This window comes from Oxyura jamaicensis, chromosome 1 (genome assembly GCF_011077185.1).
Source record: "Oxyura jamaicensis isolate SHBP4307 breed ruddy duck chromosome 1, BPBGC_Ojam_1.0, whole genome shotgun sequence".
Classification (NCBI taxonomy): Eukaryota; Metazoa; Chordata; class Aves; order Anseriformes; family Anatidae; genus Oxyura; species Oxyura jamaicensis.
The window spans coordinates 64,265,792-64,286,084 of record NC_048893.1 but is presented as its reverse complement, the minus strand read 5'-3'; the positions used below and the strand labels follow the sequence as shown (position 1 = coordinate 64,286,084).

General features: G+C 45.0%; 2 protein-coding genes across 2 annotated transcripts in view; one reads left to right on the top strand and one right to left on the bottom strand.

Moving 5' to 3' along the window:
• The window catches only part of TMEM121B (transmembrane protein 121B), a 21,302-nt gene extending 17,554 nt beyond the window's left edge, over window positions 1-3,748 (top strand). The window contains exon 3 of the mRNA XM_035315197.1: window positions 2-3,748. Coding sequence (XP_035171088.1) covers window positions 2-826 — 825 coding nt within the window. The 3' untranslated portion in view covers window positions 827-3,748. The remainder of the gene's footprint in view (window position 1) is intronic.
• Window positions 3,749-4,561: 813 nt separating this feature from the next.
• Window positions 4,562-19,970, bottom strand: IL17RA (interleukin 17 receptor A). Its single transcript, XM_035346257.1, has 12 exons — window positions 19,700-19,970; window positions 17,351-17,497; window positions 15,980-16,104; window positions 14,753-14,879; window positions 12,799-12,846; window positions 12,550-12,707; window positions 11,346-11,423; window positions 10,851-10,926; window positions 10,751-10,765; window positions 9,783-9,884; window positions 8,675-8,716; window positions 4,562-8,134 (listed from the first exon to the last, which is right to left on the bottom strand). Exons 1-12 carry the CDS (start codon window positions 19,758-19,760, stop codon window positions 6,624-6,626), a joined length of 2,490 nt encoding a protein of 829 aa, XP_035202148.1. The 5' UTR covers window positions 19,761-19,970; the 3' UTR covers window positions 4,562-6,623.
• Between the last annotated feature and the right edge of the window lie 323 nt (window positions 19,971-20,293).

Below are 20,293 nucleotides of genomic sequence, written 5' to 3'. Positions count from 1 at the left end.
GCTGCTGCACGGCCCCCCCGGCGGCCGCGGGGCCGGGGGGCGCGGGGCCGGGGGCCCTCCCCGCGGCGGAGACTTCGCCTACGCGCACCTGGCCTGGCTCATCTACTCCATCGCCTTCACGCCCAAGGCGGCGCTGATCCTGGGCACCTCCATCCTGGAGCTGATAGAGCTGCGCCTGCCGCTGGGCACCACCGGCTTCCGCATCACCCTGGCGCTCTCCGCGCCGCTGCTCTACTGCCTGCTGCGGGCCATCGGCACCGAGGGCTCCGGGCAGCTGCTGCTGCCCCCGCAGCCGCCGCCGCAGCACCGCGCCGCCGCCGCCTTCCTCGCCACCTGCCTCGACCTCCTCGACAGCTTCTCCCTGCTCGAGCTGGTGCTGCAGCCCGGCCGCCCGGCGCCGCTGCCCGCCCCGCTGCGCTACCTCCTCATCGCCGTCTATTTCCTCTGCTTGGCCTCGCCGGTGCTGTGGCTCTACGAGCTCAGCGCCGCCCGGCCGCCCGGAGCCGCCCGCCTCGCCCTGCACCTGCTGCTGCCCGCCGGGCTGCTGGACGCCCCGCTGCTGGCCCTGCGCTGCCTCCTGCTCCTGCGCTACCAGCAGCCGCTCTCCCTCTTCATGCTCAAGAACCTCTTCTTCCTCGCCTGCCGCGGCCTCGAGGCGCTGGAGACCTGCTGCCTCCTGCGGCCCGCCGCCGCCCCAACGCCCGCCAAGTACGGAGCCCCGGCCATGCCCCCCGCTGCTGCCGCCCCACTGGCCCACGGACTGTCAGACGCCGACGTGGGTCCCCACGGATACGTCAATGCCCTGGCGGTCACTGCCCAGGGCTGAGACCCCACTGCTGCCAACAACGCTACCACCCTGTACCACGAAGCTTCTTCCAGGCCTCCTGCCCCTCCACGATGCTCGGAGGAGCCCACGCTTTCTCCCGCCAAGACACCGGGTCGCTGCGTGACCATCGGGGTCCAGTTTCCCTTTCCTCCCCTCAACGGCAGGGACCAGCAGATATTTTCTCCCTCATTTGGGAACTCCTCCTGACCGTGGTGATGGGATGTAAATGGGGCCCAAAAGACAGCCATGCGCCTTTGGGGTGCACGCAGGGTGAAGGAAGAGCACCCTGGTCCCAGCAGGTCTCCCGGAGCCACCACCTCTGCTTCCCTGCAGAGCCCAAGGGGAACGGGGAACAGCAGCAGCCGGGGAGCCTCTGGAAGCAACCTGCTCCTTTCAAGCCTAGGAGCCCCTTCCTCCTAGTTATAAGTCTACCTCTGTGCTCCAACCTGTCACGTCTTACATTGACTTCACACGCTACGGACCAGGTCCAGGGGCTCACACCCCATTTCACTACCCCCGAGACATTTATTTCTGGTGAGAACAGGGTTTTACTGCAGCCTACTGCTTATTTCAGACAGCAGCACCCACTTGCTGGGACTCATTTCTCTGTGAATATGCATGTTTACGGGATCAGTGTCGGTTTTCTTTTATGCGGAGTGTAGGGGTTCATTTGATGTAGGCCGGGAAGGCTGGAAAGATTTCTTCTGCCCCCTTCTTTCCACGTCTGTCTGAGTGCACGCTGAGCCTGCAGGCTGCCCCGCTCTCAGACCAGGGCTGCTCGGGGTGGCCCTGCTCTCGATGCACCTCACAGCACGGAGAACAATGCACTACAGAAGTCTCCAAGGGGCTCATGAGCCATGGCGAAAGCCCCCGCACCAGCATCCTGTCCTCCGTGTGCATGGCCTAGGGGGGGACAGTTAATCGTAGGCAACCTCTTGTAGAAACACAGTTATCTCTGGTTTTAAGCTCCATGGATGGTTGGTGCAGGTTAAGGCCTGCTCTTCTGCCTGGCTCCCGCAGCTCCTGAAATCCTGAGTGGAAGCAGGAGCACAGAGGCCATGCTCCAGGGAAGGACTTTGCCCCTCACAGGCTTTTATTTTGTTACCTGGGCAAGGCTGCTTGTATCAGAAATACAGCACGTTTCCTGTCCAGAGCCTTTTTTTCAAGCTGTCCCGAGGGCAAGGGGACCATGAGCATGACCAGCTCCTGCGCAGGGCCCACAGCAGGCCCTGCCTGAAGCTCTGTGCTTCACACCCTCTTCCAGGGCTCCGGCTTCAGCGGGACAGAGCCCCCATCCCACCCCCTTCCCCAGAGCAGGACCACCACCACAACCTGTTTACAGCCTTGCCAACTCCCAGCTGGGGCTCTTCCCCCAGCCCTGGGGGCTGGACAAGATGGGGTGAAGACGCTGTCCTGCTCAGAGCTGCACCTAGGAGGGGCGGCTTGCTGCTCTCCCCCTACCAAAGGAGAGCCGGCAGAGACTGGGCTTAACTTTCCCACCAGTGCTTTATTTTTAACCTGAGCCCTTGGGTGGGCAGTTGTGTGAATTTTGGCCAGTGGCCATCTCTTCTGTAACTTCTTTTTGTCTGGACAATCTTGGTGCTGTGAGTGACTGTGATTGTAAAACTAAGTACTGTAAACTTTTCCTATGTGATGTGAGCTGTATCTAGGGGATGCTAATTTCCTGGCCAAAGGGGGTGTAGGCACGGGTCTGTTATGTCTGTACAGATACTAGTTTCCTCACACCTTCCTTTTTCGGTGTTAGACAGGTAACAAAAACTCAGAGCTGTAGTCCTTTTCAAGAGAGAATGAGATGCTACCTGCACCTAGCAGTACTCCATGCTTCAGTCAAACAGCTGAATGATAATGATAAAAATACGTGCCGAAAATAAGGTGAAGCAAAAAAAGCTGTTCTCCCCCAAGTATGTTTTGCTGCTCCTATGGTGTGGTTCACGATACCACCAGGAGTGGAACATCCCCCATACACTGAAGCATAAACATAGTTGAGAGAGCTGAAGAATCACAGCAGAATTACTAATGAGTAATTAATAATGAGTAACTTTATGCCCTTTTATAGCACACAAGCTGCTGTTTCAACAGCGAGTGCCTTTTTTTCATTTAAGACATTAGCGAGAAAATGGCATATCAGAAACTTACATAGCCATGGCATATTCAAACCTTTGACTACATTGAAATTAGATTTCAAACTTGTCCCCAGACACAGAAATTGCCTGGGACAGATGACACTACAAAACGATGCTCCTATTGTGTCAAATTCCCCTGTAGAAGTAGATCTCTATAGCCCCACGGTTTCTGGGCTGTTAGTAAATGTGCTGTTTGCAAAGCGTAAAGCTCTTGTAGCAGTTGGCTGTACCGAAGCCCAACCCCCCAATTAAAAGGCCAGCGCTGCTGCTCCAATTACTTACTACAGGGAAACATTTAAAGCTCTGCAACATCCTGTTTATAAGCCTGCTCCACCTTCTGAATTCCCTTCCCTTTGGTAACTGAGCTCTCACTTCCATTTACACCCTTCTGCCACAAAATAGATCCGTCTGTAGAAGAAATGCATAGTGGTACCATCCAAGTGCAAACAATACCTCACCCAACGCACCTTGCACACCTACTGTGGATTCTGCCCAACATTAATTACTGGTCCAGGTCAGTAACACTTTGCTAAGGTTGTGCCATACGAAGACATACGTCCCTTGGAGTCCTGTTACGAGGCCTGTAGCAGAACTCTGCTCTTTAGCATTTTGTTGCTGTTTGCTATCCTGGCAAGAGATGGCTACTCCAAGAAGGAAAAAATGAAATGAAAGATGAAGCTTGTGGCCAGTGAGCATTTGGCATCCCCTGGCATTAATCAGAACTTGTATTTTTTAAAAAGCAAGATTGTAAAAATAAAATTAGAAACTTGTGACTGATTTTGCGCTTTTATTCCCTCCTTTGAGTCTTACTGAGCTTTTCAATTTTATGTTCAGGGACCAACAGATGCATTAGAGTTACTTGCTTCCCTCACGTTGGATTGCTAAAATAGCGCCTGTTATTTTCTGTCAAACAAACTTCTTGCAAGTGAAACCGAATCCTAAAAGCTGCAACACCAAGGGGACTACTTGAGAAGGGAATGACAAAGGCAAAAAAAAAAATCCAGATGACACTTCTGAGCTTCCTACTTAAATGATTTACAGAAGTGAATACCACTTGAAAAGGGCTCATGGGAAAAAAATATCATATTTAAATGCTAATTGCTGTAAGATAAAAGAAATTTCAAGAACTGGGATCAGCAAGATGACAATTATTCACATAATCTGAGGAATGGGTTCCCACTGGAGCTCAGGCTCACGGTTACCACTTGCTGAGCTCCTGCTGGATTAGGTCTTGTGCAGACAGGAAATGAATGTGGCACTGAGTCTGAAGTTTGGATGTGTGCAGAGGCTGCCTCCTCTCTTTGTTTTTCTAGGCATTCAGCTGCAGAGAAAGCCAGCTCTCTTAACAGCCCTGCCTCGCTGACCAGCCCTGCACAGAAATTACTAACATTCCACTTCCGTTAACACCCATTTTGCAGGGACACACACTCTTCTCCCACATGAAGGTCTCCAGCTGTATCCGTAAGCACCTTGCAGGCATGGTTTTATGTTTGTCAGCTGGTTCAGTTCTGGTTCTGCCTCAGGTTTGTCTCAAATTTCTAGAAGAAACACTAACCTAAGGAATGTGGCAGAATTGAGGACATGAGAGTAGTTAAGTATACATATCAAAAAGTATTCTTGTTTTAATTTAAGAAACAAAACACAAGTTATAAACAAATACAATTACAAAATATGCATAATAGAATATTGGTTGCAAGTCAAAAGAGCAGATTATTTTCTGAGATCAGACATTTAAAAAGCTGGAAAAAAAAAGCTCACAAGATTTGACAAGTAAACACAGAAAGACAAGACGATGACAAGCTTGTCTGAATGCAAGGCAGAAAGGCTTTGTGTTCAAACCATTATCCAGCAGGCTGGACTGCAGAAACTGTGGTAACAAGTAAGGTAAATGCCAGCCTCGACTAGCCCGCTGCCCAGTCAATGCTACGGGGGCCAACGTGCAATTACTTGCAGGGAACCACTCTTTTTAGTGCACCCAGCCCAACCTTTTCGAAAGATCTGAAGTTACCATCACTGCTCTGGGAAGATCAGCCCCTTAGGCTATTATTAAGAAGTTTTCACAATGGTTAGCCTCAAACACCCGTGCTTGAGTCTATACCCACACAAGGAACATCTCACTCATTTTTGCTCCGCCACTGCTAACTCAGTAATAATCTCTGCTCTCAAACAGTATCTGCTCAAGGTACACATTCCCCTATCCTAGTATCCCAGGGGGCAATACTGGCTCCAGTCCTGTTTAAAATTTTCATTAATGATCTGGAAGATGAGGCAAAGCTTACCCTCGGCAAGTTTACATATGACACAAAACCATGAGGAGTGGCTGATACACCAGAAGGTCTTGTTGCCTCCCAGAGGGACCTCAACAGGCTGGAGAAGTGGGCCGACAGAAGCTCATTGAGTCCCACGAGGAGAAATGCAGAGCCCTGCCCCTGGGGAGGAACAGCCCCGGGCACCAGGACGTGCTGGGGGCCGCCCAGCTGGAAAGCGGCTTGGCAGAAAAGGGCCTGGGGGTCCTGGTGGGCACCAATTGGACATGAGCCAGCACCGTGCCCTTGCTGCAAAGAAGGCTGATGGCATCCTGGGCTGCATCAGGTGAAGCATTGCCAGCAGGTCAAACTTCCCTCTGCTCAGCACTTGAGAGGCCACACCTGGAGCACTTATCCAGTGCCATTCTCCTCAGTACAGGAGAGACGTGGACATATTGGAGAGATTCCAATGAAGTGCCACAAAAATGGTTAAGGGTCCGTAGCATCTCTCTTATGCTGAAAGGCAGTGAGTTGGGACTGTTCAGCCTAGAGAAGGCTTGGGGGGGGACTTTATCAATATACATAAATACACAACAGAAGGGTATGAAGAGGACAGAGCCAGGCTCTTTTCATTGGTGCCCAGTGACTGGACAAGAGACAATGGGCACACACAGAAGCAGGTGGTTCCTTCTGAACATCAGGAAACACTTATTTGTTGTGCAGGTGACCGAGCACTGGCACAGGTTGCCCAGGGGTGGTAGAGTCTCCTTCCTTGGAGATATTCAAAACTGTCTGAACATGGACCTGTGCAACCTGCACTAGGTTGCCCTGCTTGAGCAGAGGTGTTGGACTAGAAGACCTTCAGAAGTCCCTTCCAACCTAAACCGTTCTGTGATTCTTTAGAGACAGCCCCAATCTAGCTGAAGGTTAAGGCACAGATCTTTAACACAGTATTTACAACAAAATATTTAAAATATGTATTAAGTTGGCAATGCAAAGTTCGCCATCCTACGTAAATCTGCTCTCCAACTCCTGGCCTTGATTTCTGTCCAAGTACAATAAAATCAGTACAGTTGTAGGGAGTTTTGAAGGCACAAGTGGATGAACCACGATCATTTTTCTACAGTCAGTCAGTGAGGATTCAATACAACACATTTCTCCAAGCAAACTGCCTGTTCTCTCACAGTGATGGCTAGTATTTGATGTTTCTCTCCATACAGAGATCAGAAGCAGCGATTGTTGCCCACCTGCCAGGCCATCCTGCCTCCCGGCAGCAGACAGGAAGAGCCCACCAACAAATCATTTGTAACACCAGGACAAGAATGGTGCTGGAAATGCAGTTTCAGCACTGTGCGTGGTACTACCTTCCATCCGTGCATTTCAAATGCAGCAGATCCCAGATAAAGCCTAACAGCCCTCTGAAGACTGGCTCATGTCTATCAGCTCAGCTGGATAACCCCACTCAGAGCTCCGCTGAATGTCCTGGAAAAAAAGCTGCTGCTGGAGGCTCTTTAGACTGTTCAAGACCTCCGAAGAGAGTTCATGAAAGGCCACCTGGTTTTCCTGATCTTCCTCTTCCTCCTCCTCATCCTCCTCCTCCACAAGGTCATCGGGAGGCAAAGGAGAACATCTAGAGATGTAGCCCTGGTCTGACTGGACTGACTGTCTTTGGTCTTTGCACTGGTCATCAAAGACCAACTGGTGGTGCTTGTCAGCCTCCTCTTGGCAGAAAGATGGATCTGAAGGAATGACATTCTGCTGATAAAAGGAGTACATGAGTCCATTCAGACGGTGCCCCAGTTCACCTGAGAGGTCTGCATGACTCTGGTCATCTCTTGCTGGAACTTCACAGTCATCATGGAGGATGACATTATTCCTCATTGGAAAACTTGCCTCCAGAAGAGGAACTCCTTCCATGCAGTCCTCGTTACTCAGCACATGATGACCAAGTATATTTTTATCTTCCATGGAAGAGACAGGCTCCACTACCTGAACTTGAGGGGCCTCATCCATAGGAATGACCATCATCTGAGAAGCTGGATCTCCACACACATTAAGCTGAGGCTGTAGTTTACAGCCCCTGCTCTCACCTTCGTTCATGTGGAGGTTGACGACATAACAGCAGTTAGGGTCAGGCTCCCGTAGGTGCAACTGCTGTTTCACAATTCCACCTGGTTCGCTTAGCGATGAATCCACCTGGCTCTCTCTGTTTAGGGACTGCAACTCTTCTTCATTATCCAGGCAGATGCTTTCAGCCTCAAACCAGTTTGGGTGCTCCATCTGCCAGTTCCTGAATTTTTGTACCGCTTCTTTCAATTTCCTCCCACTAGGGGTATCAATGTAGTTTTCAGCTGTGATTTCTTGGATTCTATGAATGCGCCCAGGCTCAAATTTCTCCAAGTCCTGAATCCGAAAATAAACGTCCTCAAACTTGTCCATCAGTTGGTACCTGGATGTGACGTTGAACAGATCAGGTATATCCTTCTCACTACTTATCCCATCGAAATAGCAGACTATATACATTCCAAAACAGGCTGGCTTCTTGAAATCTGGCAAGATTAAATTCAAGGCAGGGGTGAACAGATCTCCCATTGGCTTTTGCTGATCTTGCTTGAGACAAACAGGCACGCTCCCAAGCATGGCCTGCCATTTGGCCTGGGTGCCTCGTGAGCATAAGATGATGATCTTTGAAGATAGGTCTTCCATTTCCTTCTTCTGTCGAGTGAGCCAGGGTAACGGCCCCAACTCTGAGATCTGATGGTCTTCTAGCAGGTCTAAGGCTACAGCAGTGCCACAGACAGTCATCAGAAACTCTGCAAACTTCAGCACCACATCCACGTACAGCAGGTGATCGGCAGAGTACACAATCCAAACCTTTCGAGGCTTTAGGGGTGGCAGAGGAAGGTCGGTAGATGGTACTGCTGAGAGACAGAAAAACATTAATCCTAGCCACATTCTTGAAACTGTAATGATGCAAACCAGTAGCAATCAACATAGGAGGATGTTAACAAAAGGTTCTAGCAACTACCAGTTTTGAAGCTATTTTAGTAACATACGCAGACAACACCTTCTTGCGGAAATTTAGTATTAAAGCCCAGAGAGTGGAGTTATGATTTATAATGCTGCTTGAGCGGTTCATGAAATTTCACCACACAAAACACACTGGCTTCAAGAGGCTTGAAAATATATGTTCCCTGCTGGAGAGCTGAGTGCACCCCAAAACAATCTCCTGTTCCTATTGCTTAAATGATTATCAAGGGTTCTTTTGCCAGTACAGCCTCAGATGTGTCAAAGAACCCCATCACTTTACAAAACAATTATCTCCAATCTGCCAAAGACAGCATTCCAACTTCCATATCCTCTGTCCAATGCTACAAGAGAACCCCTTTTTAGACAACTGCCCAAGACTTCCAGAATATATTACATGCATGTGATGGCACACAAGCAGGACATCTTACCGGTTTGCAAATCATGGTGGCTGCATTTCCCTCGCTGGTGTCCTGGAAGAGAGAGAAAGTCACTGTCAGTTCTGAAAACAAGAAATAACATTAGCCCCTTCAAATGACAACTCCTTCCAAAGGCTATATTCAAAAACCAAACTCTTTAACACCATGAGGATGAAGAACACGTGGGGAGCGAGAAGCCTAGTAAGAAGTATACTAAATGAACAAAGACTCTTCTACAGCCAATTTTACTTCATTTACTACATTTTCCCTTGGAGAGGAAAAGGAATGCACACACAACCCTTTTTCTCCATCTTCCCCAGACCCGGACAGCCTCTCAAAAAGTACAGAACCCCCAAACATTCTCCTACTTCTCGTTAAAGAGAAGAGAATATTTTCTTAAGAGGCTTCTCTAACGAAGTGACTAAGATGTCCCCAGCTAAATGTTACAGTTAAATTTTATACTAAGAATTTTTCCAACATATTTCCACTTACTCCTCTCAGGTAAAAGCACAGTTGCACAGTTGTGCAACTCGCAGTTGTGACAGTTTCCCTACGATACCTGCCCCATAGTTACAGCACAAAAGACTAAGAATTAATTCCTAATCACTCAGTTTTCCAGCCTGCACAAAGCATATCTTTGTGTCCTGTTATTCTTCTTCCACATTCACTGAAAAACATTACTTAAAATAGTATGAAAATGAATTTTGCAGAGACTTTGTGGGACAGGGGAAAGACCATGTTCTGGACAAACAGAAAGCTTCTGCCTTGCAAAACTCTTACAAAATGCAGAAGAAAAATAAATGGAGAGGAGATCTGTAGCAATCTGCAGGAAACAAAGGGCTGAACTATGAAGTTTATTTTTCCCCTTATGAGCTCTTAAGCTTTATGAAAATGGAGTATCAGACAGCATAATTCACTGACAGCTTTACTTAACTAGGTGGATGGTATTAGGCTGCTACAAGTCCCACGATGTAGAACAGAATAAAGTGTTTACATAGGCATTATTTTAGTGGCAGTACATCAGAATGGCAAGGAAGAAAATAGTAAGAGGAATAATTAGAGAAGTAGGAAAAATATTTTTAGCACTGAGTCTTTTGCTTCTAGGTGGTATGAGTCTTACCTGCTCGCTTTTTGGTCATACAAATGACTCCTGTTATGACTGATCCCACCAGTAATACACAGATCCCAGTGATACACCAGTAGAGCCATATAATCATATCATCTGTGGTACAAAAAGAGCACTCAGACATTGCTTTATACAAATAATGAATTTCACTCAGGAACAGAAGCTTCTTGAACACCAGGGGCCAAGGGAGAAGGACCACGGCTCTGCCCAAAACGATGGGTAATCCAGTACTTCATCCTTACAACACACCGCAGGCGGTACGACATCCTGTTTTCATGATGATGCTCTGCACCACAGACTTGCTCCACAAAGAACCGCATGTGCGACACATTGAAAACACAGACCAATAACCTTCCTCTGTACACAGCAATCAGTGTTTATACAGCTTTGACAGGCATACTGCCCATGTCCTGCCTGTTTCGCGTAATACATCTTCCAAAAAATTTTACGACTTTGGGTGAAGCATTTTTTCAAACTCAGGTATTTTTTCCTTTTTAAGTCTCTAGCAAAACCAGCACCTTACAGGTCTTGGTGCTGCCAAAAAAAGATGTTAAATCATTATGCACATGATTTATCTTGACATTCATAAAAATGAATATATGCAAGCTATTCTCTCCAAGAGCTGCTTTATATTATGCAAATTTTTTAACACTAAGCAAAGTGACAGATAGTGTTTCATATTAAGACTCTTCTTGTCAAAAGTGTTTCTCAAAGAATTTTATGCAAGTGAAGTATCTCAGAAAAATTGCTCTCTAAGATTCATGCTGCATAAAAAAAATCATGCTGCATACAAATACTTGCCTTCTTCAAGCATGGCGAAGTAACTCTAATACAATTCATTCTGAACTCAGTGGTACAAGGGGACATTTCCTGCTCATTGGGTCAGGGAGGATCATTTGGTTCTCTATATGACAGAGAAAGAGAAGCAAGAGAAGTTTCAAGGTACTGGAGGAGCTTCTTACCTGATGGGTCTGTACCTGCAAAAGATGAGAGGTTCATTAAAAATTCAGCTCTCATCCGTAAAAACAATTAGAATCTAATTTAGAGAAACGGAGTACTCACTTGGAGCTGGTGAACATGGGATGAAAGTAGAGTGTCTCAGGCAGTCTGTGCCACAATTTGCAAAGAACGGCTGAATCTGCAGTCAAAATAAATTCAGAATACAGAAGCTATTCTTAAAAGCAATTCTGTTATAACTTGATTTCCCCCTTGCCTCTGCAATCCCTGTGTTTTAGCACAGGTACACAGAATTCCCATTTCCACTTCAAAAACAAGATTAATCAAGAATTCTTATGTTATTCACTCTACACTAACAAGGCAGTGAGCTCCTGGGGTGGCACACCTGCCATTCCCTGACTTGGCAACCCTACACTAAGAAAAGCCACTGTCTACATAGAAGACTTTTATTTAAAAAAAAAATCTTTTATAATCGTTATTTTCCTGATGTAGGCAATGGCTAATCTCCAAACCTCAGAGCAAAACATTGGACAAAACTGTAACATTCCTAAACTGCCTTGTTGAGGAAGGAGGGACCTAGGGACAACAGTAAGACCATACCTGTACTTCGTAGTTGCAGCAAGCTCTTAAGTTCTTCTCCATTTTGATTGTGACATTCTTTTGTGATTGTAGTTCACCCTGCAGAAATCAGATGTGAGTTAATGGATGGAAGAAGAAAATGGAATGAAAGCAGGACAAAAGAAAAGAAGTTGAGATGAGAATATTGGGTGTTACAAAGAAGCAGATTTTTTTTTTTTTTTTTTTAACATAATAGACACATAAAGAACAAAACACATAAATGGTCTGGCCACCTTCACTGCAGGTGTCACATATAACTGATGTGGTAACACAAGTGAGAGAGCAGGCCAAGGCTGCGCAGGTAACAGGAACCATAATTAAGTTTATACATTGCATAACTTCAAATGTGTCAAGCTTACAGTTTCTTAACAATGTTAATGCCTTAAGTTTTTTAATGTGTAAATAAATGTATGATTAACAAAGTTCTTCATGTGTTTAATTAAAAAAGCCATCAACACTGATGCCTCTGGACACTTGAACAGAGGACAAATTGCCCTTGTTACCTGCAAAATAACAAAATAATAATGTTATTTTGTAATAATTGTAAATGTAAAGCATTCTTTACAATGTTTAGAGATACTCAAAAATGAGGTATATTACTCTCTGCCAGGGAGACATGCACATGGCAGTACCTGCTTGTGTCAGTCATAACAACACATATCAGTATATGGAATATGAAAATGTTCAAGTATGGAAGGAATGGAAAGATTAAGCAAGCTGAATGCCAGTTTATTTGCCCCCCCCCCCCCCCCAAGGAAGGGTGGGGACTCGTAACAAATATTCAGTATCCCTCCTCCCTCAGATGCCTGAAAGGGGAGTTTTATGTCAGAAAACTGCATCTACTTTGCGCACAGGCTGTAAAACCTGCAGGAATTAATTGTCAGTTTAAGGAAGCACCTGTTACAAATGCTCATTCTTGATCTGACCTCACTGCTTACAGACTGCTCCATGCATTAGAAAACATACCTTTGAGAACCTATTTTTGATCTTTTATCCACCAAATTGAAAGAAATTTCCCTTTTCCAAAGGCAAGATAATAATCTGAAAAGAACACCTTGAAAATTGCAGTTCAAGTGCATTCACTAGATGGTGTACACCTTGGCTCCAGCTCCTTGTTTAGCAACTCTTACAGAAACGTTTAAATTACCACAGAAGATATAATTGATATAACGTATAAGGTAATTACCTCTGTGACTTCACGTGTGATCATTTTACATTTCTTCTCATTCAGGAAACTGGTCACATGAATTTGGTATCGTGTTGACTCCATCCATGGGTTAAAGCTCACAAGCAGAGTCGTATCATCGAGACTTTTAGCTTGGATCCTGGGCTCCCACAGGCTGCCTGGAAGTGGTACAGATATTCCCATGTTTCTTAACTGTCAGAAGCATTACAGCAGGGCACTCATGACTACATGACTCAGACAAATTCTTACCTGTCTTTATACACGGGGTGGTTCTTTTCATCAGAGAGTCATTGCAGTCTGCAAGACATACACCCAGTGACCAGTCAGAAACATTGTACTGCCATTTAGGAAAAACCAGCATTTTCTTATCAGAAGCCAGGCACCTAACTGAGCCTTCCTTGATGAGTAGACCTTTGTTTCAAAGCAGCAGAAAAATTCTACAGCAGAATAGTATCAGGTTCCAATGTATAAACTATCCCCTCCGCTGATTTTTTTTTTCCCAGAAAAGAGATATTAATAAGAAAAGACTAAAATCATACAATATTTATTAAGACACTAATATTTGACAAGTCTTGCTGACAGAAGACTTGTACAGAGAAAGTCACAGTGGAATGAAAACTTCATAGTGAACTCTGGGCCCTGAGCGCTGCAGCCATAGCTTCCTCTAAAAAGCATTCTGCCTCAGGAAAACTATGAAGTTAGAGTCTTTCTTGATCCCAAAATACTTTTCCATGTTTAAAATTCTCTGAGCTTAATTTAACAGATTGGCCCTGCTCTTTGGGACCTTTTTCAGATTCAAATCTGGAGTCACACATTCAACATTTAGCAATGTGGGATTTATAAGTCTCAGCTTAAACTGTGTCTCTCCTCCAGGGCTTGGACACAAAGGAAAAGAAAGAACTACCTACAATGGCTTGCTTAAACAGTTGAAAGAAAACACTACAGATCTTTGTTTCCAACTTTCAAGTTCATGCCCCTGTAATTCACAGGTAAGCTCTAGCTAGCAAAGCTCCCTGCCACTGCTGACCTCTACATAATGCATTAGGTCTCTGAGGAACAGCACAGGACAAAACCAGAAGGGCTCAGTATGACCATGTATGATAAAATATAGGATGGCTGAAAACTGAGTGCCCCCTTCTCCTTTTCCAGCTAACATCGACTGACACATGACATATTGTCATTTTATAACTGCAAAGTCATGATGTCAACTATAACAAGAAGAAAATTATGAAGCAGTTTTTAAGCTGTATATTGACTGTATTTATAAAGTAGTCTGTGCAGCCAGAGGGCACTGCAGATGCTCAGCATCTTCATGGAAAACAAGTTCTTTAGTTATAAGAAATTTTTCATATACACAAGAAAGGGTCAGGCAGTCAGCTCTACCAAGTTGCTCAGTAAATCATGCCCAATTGTGCCTTTGAAATCAAAATCCACATGCCTAAAATTTGGTATTAGGAGCCAAATTTAACTGTTCTGATTTGGAAATTTTGGTCTCTACTTCCAGTTTCCACAAAGAGAGGAGCAAGTCTGAAAGAGCTAAAATTAAACACAAGCAGTGATGCTAGCCTGCAGTGAGACTAGTCTACAGCCCTACTCATGTAGATGAAATACCTTTGTACTTTTCAGTAACAAAATTCAGGAGATGTAGCCTGTCTTCAACGAGCCCTTCAACGTGGCAGGTTTTCAGGTTTACTTATGACTTTGTTTAGACATAGCTGTAGCAGAATTCTTAATGAGCTACAGATGCAATGTCTCAGTTCAGAGCCCCAAGTCCACGGCTTTGTATAGCTTTCTATAGAGCATAACACATTTTTTATAGCAGCATGTTCCATATAGGAACTACAGTCAAACAGAATCAAAATGTCTTGTCTTCACTGCAGCGTCCCTCCACGTGCACCTTATTCCAAGTAGAGATTTGACAAACTGCTGGACACAGAATCCCAGAAAAAAAAAAAATGACAGTGACTTGTAGCCCAAATGATACATGCACTTTGGATATACAACACAGCAGTATTGTAGAAATATTAACACCATAGACTTTCCAAACAGCAGTATTCAGAAAGGACAACAAGTTCTTATAACATTATCACCTTATTACCAAACTTGCTCACAGTTCATGGGCTTGGTCTGGAAAAAAACAGGTCCATAAACTGTCAAACAAAGCCCTAAGCTCAAGGCCCAGGAAAACCAGAGTGTCTCTTACCAGGCATTGTGAGAGACATGGACTTGCAATTGTAGTCTCCATCTACGCTCAATTTGGGCAGGTGGTAGACAGTCACTTGATATGTTTGGCCAGGTTCCACCTCAAAACGGTTAAAAGTGAAATTCCACTGAAAACAAAACAAATTTGAGGACATAAATTGAGAATGTTGCACTATCAAGGCGCTGAAATTAACAGCTGAGGTCCCATTGTGTTGCCTCATCTTATATGATCTTTTTTTGAAAGCTTGACTGTAAATAATAAAAAAAAAAGAACTGAAATTCATTAAATGTATTGGTCCTCTGATTTGTCTCAAATTCTTGCGTTTGAAATGGGAAGGAGGAAAAAAAAAGGCAAACAGCTATCTCTTGGGATCCCTGAGCTGATACAAGGGTCTCATGCCAAATAACTTTACGCAATTCCCACTGAACTACATTCTGAATTGATGTAAGGAGATTGGGCTACAATATGCAGTTTTGAGACTAAAATTTTTGCCCTGTATATATCTTGCCATGCTGTGCAAGCGCTAAGCATTTAGAATTGCACTTGCACATGTGTTGTTCTGTACTTGGCCTTTCCATAGATATATATTGTTAAATTTGTATTGTTTTCCATGTATCAGCAGGGCTGTGCAAATTCTGGGAGAGGCAATGGCTCCAGTGGGTAAGCCAACCTTCATCCACTTCTGGGTGGTAAAGACCCAACTCCAAATTCCTCTTGTTCATAAGGGGAGCTGTGGATGCTCAGCATTTTCCTGATGAGCTCCCTAAAGAGAGCATAAGCCAGAAGGACCAGGTTGGCACTTATTCCACAGCAAGAGAGTACATGAGAGAGAGGATAGTAAAATGAAAGACTGAGTTTCAGAGCCTCTAAGTGTCATGATGATTAAGCAGAATGCAAATACTGCCACAATTGTTTGCTTTAAGCAACTCCAAGAACAGTGACACATGCTAGGCACCGAGAGCAACAATACTTAAACCCTGAGAATGGTAAAAGTGAAAGAGAAACCAAGGTAAGCAGGCAGATTGCACATTTTTACATGCAAGCATAAACCAAACTGGAAATGAAACCAGGTCTCAAGACCAATATCCTGATCATTACACCAGCTCTTCTGACTAACCAGCCTGTACTTAAAGAAAAAAAAAACAAAAGGTAGCCTTCCTATAAAATAGGGAAAGCAGAACCAAACCCCTGGACTAGAATAAGTAGTTTGGGGTCCTTGGCACTCACCCGGCCTCCATCCGGACGGACCTGAAGTGGCAATTTGTTCTGAAACTCAAACTGGGCGCAGATCTGTTGATTGCTGCTCACTTGCATCACAGCCAGCTCTGCCCCTCGGAGGTACCGGATGCTAGCTGCAGGCACAGGGCAGAGAGAGAAGTTTTCCTTTTCCTGTCAGCTGCACACGTACAGGTTGTAACCCTCACAGAGATCACCACCATGCTTACTCTTGTCACAGTCTGACTCATTTTGAAGCGCTGGGAACCCCAACACGAAGATAACTGGCCACGAAAGCAGCGAGCGTGCAGGGCTGACTGACACCACTGCTGGTGACTAACATCACTACAGGTTGTCCTGCACAGCAAGAGCTCCACCCCGGCAAACAAAGGGGCAGAGCAGAAGGCAGCCGCATCTTCCAGATGTTCTGGCAGTTCATGGGTTTGGTGCCCCGTTTAGCTCTGCCTCTCAATACTGCTTTACAATTTTGGCACCAGAGCAAATATTGGGATTGTTTGTACCAAATAAAACAACGAGAAAGTCCATAACCATGGCTACTTCAAGTGATATCGTTACCTGAGTCATTCATGCTTCTATGCTACTACAGCTATACTGAGATAACTCTGTACCGCCCTCAGACATAGGTCCTGCAGAAGCAGGAAACAAATGTGCTTAATTCTGTCTTGAATCAGTGTAAAAATTATGGATGAGAGAACGCAAGCACAACACCATACACAAAAAGCATCAAATTTATTTGGAGAGTAAGAAGACTTGACTAACTGGTACTTGTTAAGGCTCCAATAAGACAATTAGTCTTTTACCAAGACACACGCATACAGGAAATTTAAGTTACAAGAACTATATTGCCCTAAATGGGGGGCACTTGCACCGGGTTAACAGCACATAAACTACTATGTGCATGCTCTCAAGTTAATTCTCATTTGTTCAATTTGTAGATGTAATTCAACTGCATGAGAATGCCGCAGTCACTATTATTGCCTTGAAAGGGCACAGCTTACGCTGCAAACCTCCTTTTTCCCCTTACTGCTGTGGGAAAGGTACATGCTGTTCTTTATTTTGTTTTTATCAGCCCTTCCCATTTTAAATGTCATTATCCCACGTGCATGGGAACATTTTTGATTCTTGAATACCCAGCATACTCAAAGCTCAGATTCAGTCTTCAACAAACAAAAACAAAAAAACAACAAAACCAAAACCACTCCTCAAATGAAACCAAAATGATGCAAAGCAGCCAAACACCCAAATTTCAAAGCTGTCCTTCCATGACTAGACCAATGAAAGTTTTCACATCGCAGTTCTCCTCCCCGTCCTTACTAGACTGCACCTCATTGCTCTGCTCCACATCCCACAACCACCTCTTACCGTCGGTGGCCACTTTCCACTCTATCCGAAGCACGGGGAGCAGCTCTCCATCCATCTGACGGAAAACTTCAGAGGAGACGTGAAGACTGCTGGGGGCAGAAGGTGTCCAGGTCTGATTCTGCAGCCAGCTTCTCTCTATGCAGGTACCTGCCCAGCAAGCAAAAGCTGTTATTCAGAGCAGGGCAGAGGGAAGCTTGCTTAATTGCAGTTATTGTCTGCCCTTTGGTGAGGGCAACAGAGGGTAAATCAGCATGACAGACTGCTTCACTGTTCCAAAAAGCAGTTTTCAGCATGCAAACACTCAATAAATTACCTGTAATATTCTGAACTCAGTGTCTCCTGCAGCAAGTCAATATCTTGTTGCTAAAACAGATCCGTGTTAGAAGACCAGTGCTAATTTCAAGCCTTCCAATGATAACATCAGATGCCCAAGCAGTTTTTAAAACAACATAATTAACTTTTAGAACCTTCCAGTGACTGCTCGTTACACCTCTCCTAAACTAATGAGCCCTCTGGACAGAAAAATGATTTATGTCCGCCAGTACAGTTCTAGGGAAAACAGGTCCTGTAATCTCACCAGAAAATGAAACCAGGTATGACAGCCATTAGACAGACATGATCCACTTAGACTTTTGTCAGACATCTGACTTATTACCAGAGCACATTAAAAATAGCTCTGCTGAGTATCGGTGAAGCACAAACGTGGGAAGAACCAGGCTGACAAACCAAGGAGGAGTTGCAAGTGGGAAACCATTACTGTTTGGATGTTTTAAACAGCTCTGTGGAGGCGAGCTTAGGCCCAACAGTGTGCATTTTTCTTCAATAAATAAATAAATAATTAAATTTATAAATAAACAAAAAATACCTAATAATAGAGCTTCTGATAACTGTCAAGCTGGGGAGAGGGGCAGAACTGTCAATAAAAACATATCTGCATCCTTTGGTATACAGGCCCATTCAGACAAAACACTTCTTGGTGTACATCTGAGCACGCAGGGTAGGCCACATCTACCTAACAAGAATTTATAACAGTATTTATTTATAACAGTACTGCTGAAAGACTAGCAGAAGAGCTACCGAGCATGAGCTGTGCCGTGTAATCTATGAATCATATGAACAGGCAAGCGTCATCTCTGAATATATCAAAAACGAAAAGAGGTAAGAGGTGAAACAATTACAGAGGCTTTGCAGGGCTCAGTATGTAATTCTTGAGCTATTTCGTGCATCCACACAAACACTAAACCTTCTTATGACAGCCTGGCTTTAGGCTAAGGAAATAGACAATCCTCGCACGCTCATTTTACCAGAGAAGATCTAGAGAAAACCTGGTAAAATTGAAGTACCTTATGGAGAAGTATGTTAAGCACTAACAAATCTTTTCCCTACAGGAAAAAACAAACAAAAAACCATAATATGAATGAAGAGGCAGAATTTAAACCAAATCCTCAAATAAGGCAGCATTTTAATGGTGGAACTGCAGTTTGGCTTTGCTGTTGCCAAACTGTATTCTTACATCTAGCTGCCCATAGGAAATATGACCCAACCTGATCCCACCCAACCTCTCTCCTGCCTAAAACATTAAAATCTGGTTATTTTCAGCAGTCAGCTCCCCGGTCTGGCACGCCAAGCATGGCTCCAGAAATACGCGTGCCAATACCAGAACACCAGGGAGTTCTGCCGCACCCCCAGATGCCTCCACGTACCTAACGGAGGAATGCTGAACAGGCTCTTTTTATTTTTGGAACATTAACAAAAAATTATAGTGAGGTGTATCAGGTCTGTGCTATTGGTAAGAGCTGACGCCTTAAGCCTGAGATGTCTGCTGACACCTACGTTCAGGAGGACCTACAGTAACTCCTTTCCTTTTCCAATTCACTGTGCTTCATTTTCTCACTGGTCTCAGCTGCACCCCTTCACACCCGATTTTCATTCTAGTTCATATGTTAATTCTCCATCAAGCAGCACCATACATGTAGCAGTTTGCAATGAACATATACCGAAAAATTTGTCCTAAAATTCCCATTTCCTTATGAATTGACCGTCCTTCTTTTAAATACACACTAAATGAGTTAGGTTGTGTGTTTTCCACATACCCCAACCGAACCCTGGAAAAGAGACTGAACTTCCCGTTCTTCTTTTAGCTGGAGCTGATCGCTGATCAAACTGAAAACTCCCAAAGCCCAGCATGACAGCAGTGCTGTCGCACGACAGTGACAGAGTCGCTTTTTTACATCTCTCTGACTTCAGCAGAGCTTGCTGTATGAACCCGAGTAAAAGAAAAAAACAAAACAAAACAAACAAAGCACGATCTAATGAGAGCATGGAAATGAAGAAAAAAACATAACTTACTATTTTCTACGAGGCAGTTTAAGTCCTGTTGGGGAAAAAAACAAACAGAAATATTACTCATAGAATAGCAACTATGTTGACAATAATTGGCTTCTGTTTGGTGGTGGAAACAATTTAATAGCAATGCTCCCTGTCAAACCTTGAGCAAAAGCTGGCAGATTTGGAATTAAGGTCCTGGTGCTTATAAAACAAGTGTGCCACCCAACCTGCCAACTCCGCCTGCTCCCACGTAGTCAGCAGCTCCCACGCAGAGCCCCCCACCTTCTCCTGCCCCGTCTGGGCTCGCAGCCCGCTGCAGGACCCCTGGGACATGTGGCACCGAGAGCCCTGCAACCATGCCCTGTGCTGGCAGAGAGCTGCCGTGTATCCAAGAGCAGAGTGCACCTGCGTGCTTGCTGTCGGCCTGTGAGAAGCACAGGGGGAACTTCACTGGTTCTGTCGTGCTCAAAGGTCACAGCAGCCACAGCCAACCTGATAATTTGAATATCAGGTACCAGGCTGGTCTGAACCGTACTCCTACAAATACACCCCACTCAATTATTGTGGAGAAATCCTCCATCGATCATTTATATCCTGTTGCACTGAAAAACAGGT

Bases quoted from the DNA above. Each gene is read 5' to 3' on its own strand.
- IL17RA (XM_035346257.1), bottom strand. From the start codon at position 19,760: ATGAGTAATATTTCTGTTTGTTTTTTTCCCCAACAGGACTTAAACTGC. The intron at 14,880-15,979 runs GTGAGTGCCAAG...TTTTGTTTTCAG, and splicing joins TCCGTCCGGATGGAGGCCGG to TGGAATTTCACTTTTAACCG. The intron at 11,424-12,549 runs GTAATTACCTTA...TGATTTCTGCAG, and splicing joins TCACACGTGAAGTCACAGAG to GGTGAACTACAATCACAAAA.